Genomic DNA, 15,806 nt, shown 5'->3' with positions numbered 1-15,806 from the left:
TTACTTTGGATTTGCATTAATTATTCGACACAAGCACAGTCAAATACCCAATTTGCTCACATGCGCCCAAGTCAAATTCTATTCCAGGTGAGGCTCAAACTCTCAACCTTGGCATCTTTCTGCAGGTTACCATCTTATAAGTTCCACGCACTGACCTATTGCACCACTGGAGCTAAGTGCAGTACGGGTACTCCTCACTTAACGACCTACCTGTTTAATAACCGTTCAGACTTAATACCACCTCTCTGACCAGTCTGTACTGTACAATACCACGGTGTGCGCGCTGCGTGCGCGTCAAGCATCTCATAGCGCATCACCCTTTATATACTATATACACTGTATACACTATATACACTATACTGTATACACTATTTACACTATATATACTATATATACTATATACACCATATACACTATATACACCGTATATACTATATACACTGTATACACTATATACAGTATATTCTATATAAACTGTATATACTATATACACTATTTACAGTATATACTATATACACTGTATATTCACTCTATACATGTCATCTCATCACCGTTCTCAGTTTTGTTCCGGCTGTCAGTATTCACTAGCGTTCACAATGGCCACGCCCCTCTTACCGTGAAATAACACGGGTCCTCGCTTGTCGACCAATCTGCTTAACGACCTGGTCCTAGGAAGGGAACTCGGTCGTAAAGTGAGGAGTAGCTGTACTGCCACACGCAACAAGACATTTGTCATGTGTGTGACATTTGGTACTTACGTATGCACATTTATTACAAATCCTATTTAGTTAAGGCCTAAAAATGTGTATTTCCCCGAGGTACACATTGTTATTTGTTGCCAACACATCCCAATGCAAAGGGTTGGAGGTGTCCAGTAGCAACCAGACTACTAGCCTTTCTTGACTTTGGCTCCAAATCTTGCAGAATTTGCCTGGAACCGGCCTCTGTTTCCCCCCACGAGTGGCCTGACGACATCACCAAGTGGCCAGTGAGTACATGGTGTTTCTAGGATGCGATGACCTCATGACAGGTTTGTCGTCTTTCGATAGCCTGCGTGCTGCCGCGCGACGCCAAGACCGTGTAAATTGAGGCGGCCTGTGTGCGTTGCAGGTGTGCACGCGGTACAACTCTGTAAACCACACCAACCTGCCCCACATAGACTGCGCCATCACGGGCAGACCCTGCTGCATCGGGACCAAAGGACGGTGAGCGTGGCAAGACTCGACCGGCCGTCCAAGAACACATGCAAAACCTGCCGTCGTCAACATCTGGTCGAAAATCTATGATCTAGGATTCGATCGTGTAATCTGAGAAAAATAAAGATGTCATATGAACTTGACACAATAATAACTTCTGGCTTGATTTGTGGTTAGCAATTGAACAACAAGTTAGTATTGCGAACATTGATGACATAACGTGTCTATGGATTTGCCCGGTGTCTTTAAATGATACCATACGTCGGTTGTTTAATCAAAAGTTAAAGCTCTTTGCTCCAGGTGAGGCTCGAACTCACAACCTCGGCATTGCTCTTCCAGTTACTGTCTTATAAGTACCGCGCGCTGACCGATTGCGCCACTGGAGCACTCCTTCACCTTCTATCACTAGCTGCTGTCACAACATCCATAGTTGTGAGAGCAGCGACAGTTCATTTGCTTGGTAATTGTATTTATTCTATTTTGGATATTGGGTGACGTCAGGGTAACAAAAGGGCCTCCGGGGTTCCGCCACTGAACGTAAACTGTGTGTGCAGATGCGAGATCACGTCCAGAGAGTACTGCGACTTCATGAGGGGCTACTTCCACGAGGAGGCCACGCTCTGCTCCCAGGTAAAGGAACGGGGTGGCGTGAAAGCGGTTTGAAGCCGCAGACCGGATGGTTCGGTGGGAGCTCTGGGCAATTTTGCCAGGTTGTTCGGCTAAATCAACGCCGTGCTGCTCCAGGTGAGGCTCGAACTCACAACCTCGGCATCGCTCTGCTTGTCACTGTCTTATAAGTACCGCGCGCTGACCGATTGCGCCACTGGAGCGCTCTGGTTCGGGCTCTGGGGAGACTTCAACGGAGAATGTGAATAACTATGATTACTGTTGATAAAACCCACAGAGAAGGGTTTTCAGGGATGATAATTTCACTCAACTTTTACTTTTGGGGTGTTGTTATTGTCGTGTATTTGCGACACCATGGCAACCAGTGAGGCCAACTCTCGCCAACAATACTTTCTAGCATTAATAACGGAACTGTGAGTGAAGTGTTAAAAATACAAAAAATAGAATAAAGACAGTAAATGTTAACTATTTTTTTTATCAACTCACTTGAGGCAAATTCAATAATTCAATGTTTTTTTTTTCCCCATAATACCTTATTTGAATCAAATATACCTTTCATATATAGCTTATTTAAATAACATATACCATTCACATATGCCTTATTTTAATAACATACCTTTCTTAAATTACATATACCTTATTTAAATCACATATGACTTCTAGATACACATTATTTAAATCACATATACCTTTCATATACCTTATTTAATAACATTTACCTTTTTTAAATTCCATATACTTTTCATATACCTTATATACATAACATACTTTTCATATATACCTCATTTAATAACATATACAGTACATTATTTATATCAGATATACCTTATTTAAATCACATATACCTTCTACATATACAGTACCTTTTTAAAATCATGTATACATTCTATATATACTTTATTTAAATCACTCTAGCATTATTATTATTACCAGTATAGTTTTGAGTCACCAGAAAAGTCATTGGTAAAATTTGACAGCTTTCATATTCCATAGTAGTTTACCTCCTAGTTAGAAATATGAACTCTCCCTCCACCCCCCACCTCCTTCCCCTCCACCAGGTGGCCTGTATGGATGATGTGTGTGGCCTGCTGCCCTTCCTCAACCCCGACGTACCGGACCAGTTCTACCGCCTCTGGCTGTCTCTCTTCCTTCACGCCGGGTGTGGACACTTTCCTTCCTTCTATCCATAATCTCATTCACAGCTGTTGTGTTAATCTCTTTTTGGTGTGTGTGTGTGTGTGTGTGTGTGTGTGTGTGTCCCTGCTTGTAGGATCCTGCATTGCCTGGTGTCTGTGCTATTCCAGATGACCGTGCTGAGGGACCTGGAGAAGCTGGCTGGCTGGCTGAGGATCTCCATCATCTTCGTCCTCAGTGGCATCACAGGGAACCTGGCGTCGGCCATCTTCCTGCCCTACAGGGCCGAGGTGAGGAAATGCTAGAGACCTTCAAGTTCAAGTTCAAGAGATTATTTGTCACATACATATACATACGGTCATATATATATATGCAGTCAAATGTCATGACACCCGGTGATTATGCACAATAAGCTCTAAAAATACAAAAAAATACCAAAATGTGCGTAATCGACCCAAGGTGCTCGCGCAGGTGGCCGCAAGGGGAGGCGCCACAATCGCGATTCGGGGTTCTATAATTATATAATAGAATTGATAACGTCATCTCGGTAGGCCGCGGCGTATGCTACATGCGGATGCAGGACGCGGTCCATGAGTCCCTGAAGGGTGGCTGGGACACTGAACAACCCGAACGGAAGTGTGTGAAAGTGGTATAACCAAACGACGCCAATTTTTCAACACTGTACGTCATTATTAAATAAAAGCAATTTAATTAAAGATAAAACTCATTGAAATTAAAAAAAAAATGAATTAAAGTTGAATTAAATAAAATGAAATTCATTTGCTGTTTTTCCCTTGAAATTTCATCAAAATCATTCTCCTTTATGTGACCATTGAACATAATTATGAAATTATTACATAAAAATATAAATCCAAACAACTGAAATTTCAAAATGTATAATTAAAAATAAATTACATGTCCAATTCCCCTTAAAAGATTTTAGGGCCTTTTTTTTTAAGTGCTATTTTATTGATAGATAGTTGTTGAGTTGAGATACAAAAGGCCTAGCAAAGTTGAATCATTTCACGGCTTCACGGACAAACTTGATATTGAATTTCTTAAATTCCTTTGCTCGATATGATGGCATTTTTCAAGAAAAAATATTACATAGTAGCTCAAGACTTTGCTCCTCTTATCCTTATGGAAATATATTTTTTCATCTCAATATCCGAGCATCTGGGAAAATATAGCATAAGATAATATAAGCTGCTCAGACATGTAGAATTTCACTCGAGCAAACATTCAGTAATTGTTTACATACAAATTTGTGATAAAAAGAACTGAAATAATAGTGGGACATTAAATGTTCCCAAAAATGCCAAAACATATCAAAAGCATATCAAACCACACCAGACCTGGGAGCGTAGACGAAATACAATACCATCACTTATAAGCGAATGAAATACCAAAAACTCCTTGCCCTTCCCATAATGCACTGCGTGGTCAGCATTAAAGAGGACTATTGGAAACTTTCTTTCTTTCTTTCTGTCCTTCCTGGCTCCAGGTGGGCCCGGCGGGCAGCCAGTTCGGTATCCTGGCCTGTCTCTTCGTGGAGCTGTTCCAGAGCTGGCAGATCCTGGAGCGGCCCTGGAGGGCCTTCGCCAAGCTGCTCGCCATCGCCCTCTTCCTCTTCTCCTTCGGTCTGCTGCCCTGGATCGACAACTTCGCCCACGTCTGCGGCTTCGTCTCGGGATTCTTCCTCTCATTTGCCTTCCTGCCCTACATCAGGTGGGGGATGGTTGGAGGAGAAACTATATCTATTCTTTCAAATGTATAATGTTTGTTAAAGACGGACGGACGGACGGATGGGGGGCGGACAGACGGACAGATAGATGGACAGACAGACAGATAGACAGACAGACAGACAGACAGATAGACAGATAGATAGATCTAAGGATTACCTGAAAAATTGGTAATATATAATAAAGAAGATAGAAAAATAGGGAATTTACAATAAACAATACAAATATACAATGAAAGGTTACAAAAAAAAGCAATTTTTCATTACAATGACATTCTGATAAACTACAAATAATTAATGTAAACCTAAAAATGAACAATAAACAAGAAAGAATTGGAAATATTCAACAATCCAGAAAATGAACTAGAAGATGGGAAACATTTCAATATACATTAAAACAATAACCTAACAAGAATAAAAATTTACCTAACACCATAGCAGAAGAGAATCATCTAAAAACAAACAATGAATAATGAAAAATTTGTATTTCAAAAAAAAAATGTATTGTTAAAAAAATGGTTAAATAATAATACCTAATTAGGCAAATGTAAGGTTCCATGTATTTTGTACCGTAAAGGCGCAGTTTCGCAGACACAAATTAGGCCTGATCCTGGATTCAAATCCCACTTTTAAACTGGACTAACTGAAACGGCCTTTCTCAGTCATGGTCTAAAATAGTGTCAGACTTGCCCCAGTCTCGGTTTAAAGAATCCAGAAGGAAGATCTAAGTGAAGGCTTCAATGAAACCTGGCCAGAGGCAGGTCTGTTTTTGGATCAATGGATGTGGCCTCCAGGTGGACCAGGTGGATCTGGACTAAGAGCAGCACCGAGACCAGACAGAAGGAGCTGAGTAGTCCTTCATGACCTTAGTCTAAGACTTCCTCGTCTAGTACATAATTCATCTTGAGTTAATCAACGTCTCTGAAAGGCATTTATCAATTCTGGATTAATGAGGGTTTTTTAAATCCTGATTTAGATTAAACCCCGTCTGTGAAAGCGTCCCTATAGTGTCTCAATAATGTGTTGTGTCCTTTTTCCTAGTTTCGGCCGCTCCGACATGTACCGCAAGCGGCTCCAGATCTGCGTCTTCCTGCTGGTGTTCCTGGGCCTGTTATCAGCGCTGGCCGTCCTCTTCTACGTCCACCCGGTCAAGTGCGACTGGTGCGAGTACCTCACCTGCATCCCCATCACCGACAAGTTCTGCGAGAAGTACGACCTCAACGCCCACCTCCACTGAACGCGGCCTTGCCCGCGCCCTTCAGTCAGCAACGGTCACGCCATTCTGGACGTACCGCTCCCAAGCTCGGGGGGCCTCCTTGTCGGAGAGGAACCATAACGAATCTTTTGACTGACCCTTCGAAGCACTTGAAAGTGAGGACTTTTCAGAGCATGGTCACCTGTCCGGCATTCAGCATTATGCCTGCCATGCCTGGGGAGAATATCCATGGAAGCCAAGGATATAATTCAATACCGAGTAAAAACAACTTACCTATGGTGCGTAAGAATGAAGTGAGTTCAGTTGGACAGCCACAAATTGCCTCTCATCTTTAGTAAAAAAAAAAAAAAAAAGGACTCAAGAGCGCTACCGCGTGGCCAACTTCGGTATTGCGACCTCAGAGAAACCGCATAGATGGGGATTTTTTTGTCATAGACTAATTTTTTCTTATTGTTTTTTTTCTGACATTAAACAACGGGATAATGTTTTTTTTTTCCATCCATTTACGGGATGTACTCGAAACAAAATAACTGAACATAATAGAAAATACCACGACTTGCTTGTGGAATTCCAAACTGTGCCTTGTTCACATTCCCACACACATCCACAATGCTGTATTAGTAGTAGTAGGAGTAGTAGTAGTGGTGAGTTTAGAAAGGTGGTTGCATTTGGTTACATTAGGATTTGTTCTAATGAGGAAGATGAGAGTAGAACTAAACGGAAACAAATGGCTGATGATGAAAATATGTATTTCCTATATCAGTATTCAAGGTATTTCCTTGTCAAGAACCACGCTGTGCTCTAACCTGACACTTAACCGCTGCCTATAAAGCACCTTTACCCAGTCAAACTACACACAGAAACAGCAGAATGCATGAAAATGGGGATCGGTACGTTCGTTTGTTTTTATATACTCTGCCTTTTTTTTTTTGATTACCTGGAAAGATAGCGCTGGTTTCTTAGTCTGGTTTGTTGTGTCACTGTGTGAATGTGTTTGTATGTTGGCGATGGTGGCGTTTTAGCTACCTGTGGACACATGGAAATGACTATAAACACCGTACCAACACCAAACACCCCCCCGAGTCTCGCTCTGCTTTACTCGATCATGAAGACATAAGACGTAAACGGTGAAAAACCGACTCGCCGGCCGCTGGAGGACTTGTCTTCATAAGCTTCATATTGAGGCCCAAAGATTGATTGTGAGTTAGGGGTGAAGCGTTCCAGAGGTCACACGTCCTTGTGCCTGTGGGTGTCGCTGTAGCCTCTAAAAAGGCGCTCTGCTCCAGGCGAGGCTCGAACTCACAACCTCGGCATCACTTCGCAGGACACTGTCGTATAAGTACCGCGCGCTGACCGATTGCGCCACTGGAGCTCACGTCGCCTCCGGTTTTTTACCAATCAAAATAAAAAGACGAATCATAATATACCAATAATAATATTTCTCTTTATTTATAAAATAAATAGAGAGAAATTATTGGTTATATGTTTTTTTTTTTTTACTTTTTCATAACTATGAAATATAATATATTCCTATTATTATATATATATATATATATATATATATACACGTTATATTTCTATACATTTACTTACACACACACACACACACACACACACATATGTATATATATATTACACACACACACACACACACAATATTTCTATGTAATATATTGTGTGTAGGCTACATGACTATGATGATGACGATCATAACAATAAATACAGCTGCGGGGCAGCAATACACGGGGTCCAGGTTGGTCGTGTAAGGTACGAATTACCTTAGTTTTCCGAGTCCCCACACAACACGCCATCACTTCACAGGGACACCGATTACAAACTTTCGAGTTCCCCTGGAACATAACATCAGCTTGTGCCGTCGCTCGTCTTTACCTCAGCATCACTACTAAAGCAAGTTCCGATTTTCAGAGTTTCCATTGAACGCAGGATCGGCTGACCTCATGACGCAGCGACGACTATCTGTGACAAAATTTAGTTTTCCGAGTCGTGGTAACACGCAAAATTAGTTCTACAACTGATACACTTGTTGCGTGTGATAAATTAATCTTAAAAATTTGAAGGTGACTGTCCACAGAGTCCCGCCTCACGGTGTCTCTGTGGAAGGCAATAATCCATGTGAAAGTTCGGAAGTTTGGACTGTTTTGGACTCCACAGTGTGTGTGTTATGACTGGCTCCAATGCTGCAAAATAAGGAGGCACTGGGTTAGATGCAAACAGAATGCATTTCTTTACCAAGAGGGCAAAAGAGCTAAAAACTTTCAAAGAAAAGCCCCGCTGACGTCAAGCAGGGACTTGGCACTCAGAGCCACAATTTGCACATATAAAACGAATTGAATGATGATGTCACATGCTCCACTTCCCAACCGAACGTTTTAGAACGTTGGCATCTTTGTTTACACTTGTTCCCATGCGCCGCACAAGTAACGTAAAGCACGGCGTCGATAAATATATGTAAGCTGTTTTGGCTGAACACGCCACTTGGCAAAATTACTCATTGGATGGATTATTACAACATTTGGCCATCTACTATCATGCAGCGGCAACATAAGGTGATGTGAATTTAAGTTTACATCTTCAATTTTGCAATATACATTTATACCCTGGGCACGGTATTAGAGGGAAAGGATTACGGTTCAGAACTGTGGTTGCTTGATACCACGGTCTACCTTAAAACGGTATACAGTTATATCCCCAATTAGGATAGTTCCTGGATCAACAGTGGGGAGACAAAAGGAAGGGACGGTTCCTCCAAAGGTTCTTAGAACTTTCTGCGGTTCAAAAACGTCTTTTGTGACCAATTATACTTTTCAGGGTTTTGTAAAACGCAGCGCGGTTAACAGTTTTCTGAGTTTCCTTTGAATGCAGTTTCTGCTCGGGTTGTCTGTCTACGTGTAGCAATGCAGTCCACAGGGTGCAAGTCATTGGATGCAAATGAATTCTGAGAGATGAAGCTTGGAATTATATAACTTCAGGTGATGTCACAAAGTGCCCTGCTCCTCAAACAATGCCAAGAAGATTAATCATACTAATAATCTGAGCAATAATATTAGGGTTCCAGTCATAAATATAGCTACACGGGGTCCAGTTTAGTCGTGTTTGGTACGTATTTCCAGGTTCTGTGAAATGCAGCACAAGTTACAATTTACTGAGTTTATATTCAATGCTGCATAGCATCGCTTTTTCATAACTTTTTTCAAGGTTTTCTGAGATTTGTTCGGCCATTTCGTGAAGACGAGTGTGACTAACTTCTAAGTGTGGATGTTCTGTCCACTACTTCTTTACTGACTGGTAATGCAACTTGGTCAGGTCACACTGAGGTAAACCTGTCATGATCGGGGATCACTTCGGGTCCACCGTGTCCACTCTGAGGTCGGGGCGGAGGGACACTGTTATTTTTTTTTAAACCTAGATTGATTGTTTTGGAAATAAACTGTGTATAAATTAAGACTTTAAATTAAGTATGTTATTTTTCATGTGTTTTTTCCAATCACTGTGGACTTACTTGCTGATTATTCCTCTTGTGTCGTTTAATTTAAACGTGCCTCAAGAACGGTGTTTTAACAATTACAATCTTTCCTGGATTACAAAATGCAGACACAAAAGAAAGGGACGGTTCCTCACAGATCGATTTATAGTTTTCAGGGTTTTGTAAAATGCAGCACTATTGGGCAGTCCACAGGGGGCAAGTGGATGGAAGCAAATGACTTCCGAGAGACGAAGCTTGGACTTACAGTATATAACGTCGAGTGATGATGTCGCAAAGCACCCCACTCCTCAAACTGAACGCGGCAACATTCTTCTACTTCCGGTAAAATTACTATACTTTTTCACGAATCACTAATCACTCACTGCTCCAAATATACATCGATATTGATCAAACTCGAACAACAACTCGTCTGAAATGTCCCGGTTCTAATGAGACCTCAAGCATGTCTGTGTGTACTGCAGTTGTCGTGTTCCTGATACTTTTACCCCGAAAAACACCAAGATTAAGAATACAATAGAGAAAAACAGTAGGGTTCCAGCCTCCAGCCGAGCAGATATCCACATTACTAATGATTTTTTAAATATCTTCTGAAATGAGTATCTATTTGATTTTGTCAATATCGACCAGCCCTACTGTGACCGATTTCAATCCAAGAGTATACCATCCCCTTGTTGCAATTATAATGATGAAGGGGGGAAAATAACCCTACACTATGGGTCAGTGTTTGTCTGTGTTGTCTCAAAATAATACGCCATCTTTCTCCTTGCCTTCAAAGGAGTGTTTTGGATGACCGACAGATGGTAGCCTCACGCAAATGATCGCTGTGGCTGAAGTGAACTAAAACTAAACCACCGCCACGACACGCTGGGATGCTTGAGTTAATGCTGCTCTGCGGCTTGAATGCATCACGGAGCACCAGGCCTCCCTTCATTAATTCAAGCAGGGGCTTTATTACCGCGCACGACTCTTACAGATGCCCCACACACTCTCTCCCGTCCTTTGTTTCGCTGGATTTGCTCATTCTGCAGCTCCTTGAAAGCTCAGCCACCGGTGTGCATACGAAAACACACACGCGTGTGCACGTACGCGCACGTGCACACGCGTGCGCATATGTGGTTTATAGAATCATCCAGAAAAACCCAATTGAGACATGTTTTGAATCATTCAAGTAAGTAAATCATAATATGCACATCACATAAAATGAAAAATAAAATAAAATTAAAGCCTGTGAAGTGAGGACTTTTAATTATGAGGACCTAATTGTGCGATTAATTGTGCGAGGTCCTGACAGGTGTGTTGGTCTTACACCTACTTATTCGTGCAATTATCTAATCAGCCAATCCTGTGGCCTCAGTGCAGCTCATAAAATCATGCAGATACGGGTCAGCAGCTTCAGGTAATGTTCACATCAACCATCAGAATGGGGAAAAAATGTGATCTCAGTGTTTTCGACCGTGGCATGATTGTTGGTGCCAGACGGGCTGGTTTGAGTATTTCTGTAACTGCTCGGATTTTCACGCACAACAGTCTCTAGAGTTTGCTCAGAATGGTGCGAAAAACAAAAAAATATCCAGTAAGTGGCAGTTCAGCGGACAGAAAGGCTTTGTCGATGAGACAGGTCAAGGGAGAATGGCCGGACTGGTTCAAGCTGACAGAAAGGCGACGGGAACCCAGATAACCACTGTACAATGGTGGCGAGCAGTGAAACACCTCAGACTGAACAACAAGTGGAACCTGGAGGCGGATGGGCTACAACAGCACAATGTCCACGTCGGGTTCCACTTCTGTCAGCCAAGAACAGAAAGCTGAGGCTGCGGTGGACACAGGCTCACCAAAACTGGACAGTTGAAGACTGGAAAAACGTAGCCTGGTCTGATGAATCTTGATTTCTGCTGAGGCACACAGATGGTAGGGTCACAATTTGGCGGCAACAGCATAAATCCATGGACCCAACCTGCCTTGTGTCAAGAATCCGTGGTGGTGGTGTAATTGTGTGGAGAATGTTTTTTGGCATACCTTGGGCCCGTTAATACAAATCAATCCTTGCTTGTATGCCACAGCCTATTTGAGTATTGTTGCTGATGTGCATCCATCATGGCCACAATTTACCCAATCTCATGTTGGAGTCCAAGCCACAAAAACACAAAATGTAATCGTCACATAACACGATAGAAAGCTCTCTTTTTTGCAGATAATTGTATCTAATATAGTAATGTATTTCAAATATTTCTTATATAAACTGATATGATGATGTATGACCATACCACTATTCTCATGACTTAATTAATCTATCTATCTATCTATCTATCTATCTATCTATCTACCTATTTATCTATCTATCTATCTATCTATCTATCTATCTATCTATCTATCTATCTATCTATCTATCTACCTATTTATCTATCTATCCATCCCACTGATTGCAATGACACCAAAATCCATTAACCCCCAAAACCCCCGCTCTCCACCCTCCAACTCCACACAGACCCCTGTATAGGAAATTAGCCCTCCCCCTCTCCTCCTCCTCCTCCACTACCCCCCCAACCCTCCTCCATTCTAACCTACTGACCCAACAGGCCCCCCACCCCCCATCTCCTCCATTCATTGTCTCAGGAGCAGCATCCCTCTCCTCTCCTGTTCATCTTTCTCATCTCCATAACCACTTCTCCACCTCCGTGCATTTTGTGGTCTGGCTGTTTCCCATCCCTCGCTCGCATCGTGTTGTCTTTCGATACAGATGCTAATGCGTCGAGAGAGGAGGGTACGTCCACGACGTTGATCGGCATCAATCCTCCCCTTCTCTCCTCTCCTCTTCTCTCCTTTTCTCTACAGCCCTCCTGCTTCCGATAGATAGATAGATAGAGAGAATAGATAGATAGACAGACAGTCAGACAGACAGATAGATAGACAGATAGATAGATAGAAAGATAGATAGAAAGATAGATAGGTAGAGGGCAGGTGGATATAACGGGGGTTGTGATGTGTGTGTGTGTGTGTGTGTGTGTGTGTGTGGAAAGGCGACCCTGAAACTGGACCCTGACAGCTGGCCAACAGGTGGCTCCTGACAGACCCTCTCTCTTCATTGTGCCTGGAATGACCAAGAGGCTTCACAAACACAAACACAAACACAAACACACACACACACACACACACACACACACACACACACACACACACACACACACACACACACACACACACACACACACACACACGCATGCACACACACACACGCATGCACACACACACACACACAATCCCCAGACCCACTGTAGCACCGAGGCCATTAGGTGAAGGAGGCTGGGGGAGGGATTTGGGGATGTGTGTCTTGGAGCACGGGGGGGGGGGGGTCGGTGCAGCAGTCCCACCAAGCACCTGTTAGAAGATCCACCTATGACAGCACTGATAGAGAGTAATGCTATAGGTCTGCATGAAGAACCCATTGGTCCCATATACCACCTGGACTGACTCTCAATGCCCCCTGCCCCGCCCCACCGTCCATCCACTAAGGTGTGTGTGTGTGTGTGTGTGTGTGTATGTGTGTGTGTGTGTGTGTGTGTGTGTGTATATTTCATTGCCCGCTCTCAGATATCACTGAGTAATATTCAACATATCTGACAATCATATAACCAAGATAACAAAGACTCAACACTAAAAGATAGAGAGAACCAATTAAAAGATCTATCCGTGTGTGTATTCTGGCAGCAGTAATTCGAGCATTTGTAACAAGATAAAAAAAAGAAAAAGAAAAAGAAAAAGAAACAGCATTACAGTCGCCCAGTATCCAATTTAGATGACATTTAAAACAAGCATGGTGGTAGGGTGCTCTCCAAACCTAGCTTGCCGTCTCGAATGGCTGCTGTCTCGCTTTTGGCCTTCAAAGACCTTTACCAGAGACCTTCACAAAACTTTAACCAAATGGAAGGAAAACAAGTGGGACTCATGAAACATACGGAGACCCTGCAGATACACATTCGGAACTGGATACAAAATGTTTTGTGAATTAAGCCCGAGCAGCACTAGGAAGACAACTCAGTTCTGTCCTGCAGCCGGTGCAGTGGAATCATAAGGCGGCAGAGACTAGGGGAGCCATGATGGATAGGTTGAACAAGCCTCTATTAACTGATTAGATTCCTTGAAAAGTGTTGTTTCAATGCTATGGTTGATCGTTCAGAATGTTTTTCCAACCGAAAGATTATTATTGTCTAGAGATAATCAAAGGATTGCTGTCTGTACTGTATAATAAGGGCAGCGGAATCCCTTTCTCTAGGCCTGACAATAGCGGTTTCAAATGACAGTTAATTTTTTACAGCATTCCACACATCAGCTGGTAGTGAACTTGTTTTTCAGGTCAGTGGCTGAAATACTGACATATTACTCAACCCCCCACAGAATTTACTACGATGTCTCTCATGGTAGTGATTTTTATCACTAAATAATGCTGCAAACTCATTGTAGTTTTCTGTTGGTAATAGTTCAAATGAGATATGAGTCAATCTGTTGGTAGGGGAATAAAGGTATTTTGGCTTGTTTCTGTAATTGTCAATCAGGTTTGAGTAATTGGATTTCCTGCCCAGCTTAATTTCCCCGTAAAGCATTTTCAAATGATTTTTGTAGACTGCGTGGTACGCCACCAATGCCTTTCAGCTCTTCCTGCAGTAGCTTTTTAGTTTGGAAATGTTAGCTGTTTTCCCTCCGCCGTGCTTGAAATTGGTGGCAACAGAAATAATACAATTATTTAGTCAGGAATCAAATTTCTCAACTGCAGTGCCACGTGACCAGGATTTCGGAGGAGGGAGAGAGTATCTACTACATCTACTATTTGCGGGACCTGGATGTCCAGACCATGTGAAATGACCTTGTTTAGTTCATGGCTATGTTGATAGAGTTAAGTAGGTTTGTAAATTCAGCAGTTAGAGAAGCCGACAGGTCCAAATTAATATTAAAATCACCAGTTAATAAAACAAAAGCTCAAGCTCATTGAAAGAACCTGCACCACCATCACTTTGTTCACTCTAGAAACTTGAAATAGAGTTCAATGTGTGTGTGTGTGTGTGTGTGTGTGTGTGTGTGTGTGTGTGTGTGTGTGTGTGCGTGAAGGGGGGGATATTTTAGAATAACAGTACCATAACTGTCGAGTCATCTCGGCCAAAAGCTTGGTCGTTTTATTCCCATTTCCCGGCGGGTCAGCTATCGATCGAAGGGGAGACCGGTGGGTCTGGCACCGTTGCTGTCGGAGCTACAGTACGGGCGGGTACCAATGATGTTGGGGTAAAGTGCATCAGGTTTTGAAGAGATTTTCTGAACTCACAGAACGTGTTAAAGGCATCCACGAAGCTCACATTCGGGCCAGCAAACACAGGGGTACACTCTATCATATGTGTTGACATATACTGTCTATGTGGCCTTTAAACTATAGGGGCCAAAATGAAACAGGCGTCGTTCTGTGCTATCCCCTAAAATGCTGTTAATTGTTGTCTTTGTAAAGGGCAATAGGACATTAGGGCAAATGGGAAACATTCCATACAGTGAACCCTCAGATATTGCAGATGGATAAAACGGATGATCAATCCATTTGTCGTTCTTTCACAGATAAATAAGGACAGAAGACAAATACAGCGAGCTCGGCCTGTGAGACACGGTGCACTGACGGGGAATCTCCTGCAGTCGCGTCTTAAACTGTTCTTGCAGGTGGAAAATCCCCCCAACCCTCAAGGCAAACCTGACCTTCTCACTCCGATCAGTTAGTGAGTGGTCAATGGTGATATCGAGCGATAAGGAGGCAGCCATTGTGTTCTCGGTAAGACAAGCCTGTCTAATTATTGGACAGGGCAGGTCCAGGCCTGTACCGGATCGTTGTGTGTGGGCGGGTGGGGGGGGATTACTGACCGGAGAAACAGTTCGACAGCACGGTATGAGTCAGCAGAGACGGTTAAGGGAACGTGCACGAGCGCGAATGTATGCGACGCACACTATGGAAACGCGTCAACAAATGGGTCCAAATGGGTCCTACGTGTTACGCAATCATATGCATTTACATATATGTATGCACACGCACACACACGCACACACACGCACACACACGCGCACACACACACACACACACACACACACACACACACACACACACACACACACACACACACACACACACACACACACACACACACACACACACACACACACACAAGTATGCCCGCATGCAGGGTGCACATATAGACTCAATATGTCACTTATAGACTAATAGCTTACACACACACACACACACACATATATATATGTGCACGATGCTACGCACGTAGACCAGCCATTCTTTATGTACCATAATGAACGCACATATGCACCTGCACACTTCTCCTCTTTTCGTGTAAACAGCCCTCCCCGCTC

At 42.9% G+C, this 15,806-nt stretch overlaps 1 protein-coding gene across 1 annotated transcript in view; it reads left to right on the top strand.

The window, feature by feature from the left end:
* rhbdf1b (rhomboid 5 homolog 1b) overlaps positions 1-6,041 on the top strand; it is a 46,809-nt gene extending 40,768 nt beyond the window's left edge. The window contains exons 14-20 of the mRNA XM_080020754.1: positions 925-988; positions 1,111-1,205; positions 1,751-1,826; positions 2,882-2,982; positions 3,094-3,247; positions 4,462-4,685; positions 5,740-6,041. Of these exons, the coding sequence (XP_079876880.1) occupies positions 925-988; positions 1,111-1,205; positions 1,751-1,826; positions 2,882-2,982; positions 3,094-3,247; positions 4,462-4,685; positions 5,740-5,935 (910 nt within the window). The 3' untranslated portion in view covers positions 5,936-6,041. The remainder of the gene's footprint in view (positions 1-924; positions 989-1,110; positions 1,206-1,750; positions 1,827-2,881; positions 2,983-3,093; positions 3,248-4,461; positions 4,686-5,739) is intronic.
* Positions 6,042-15,806: the final 9,765 nt, after the last annotated feature.

Source organism: Zeus faber, assembly GCF_960531495.2.
Source record: "Zeus faber genome assembly, chromosome: 20".
Lineage (NCBI taxonomy): Eukaryota > Metazoa > Chordata > Actinopteri > Zeiformes > Zeidae > Zeus > Zeus faber.
This window is presented reverse-complemented; position numbering and strand designations above follow the sequence as displayed.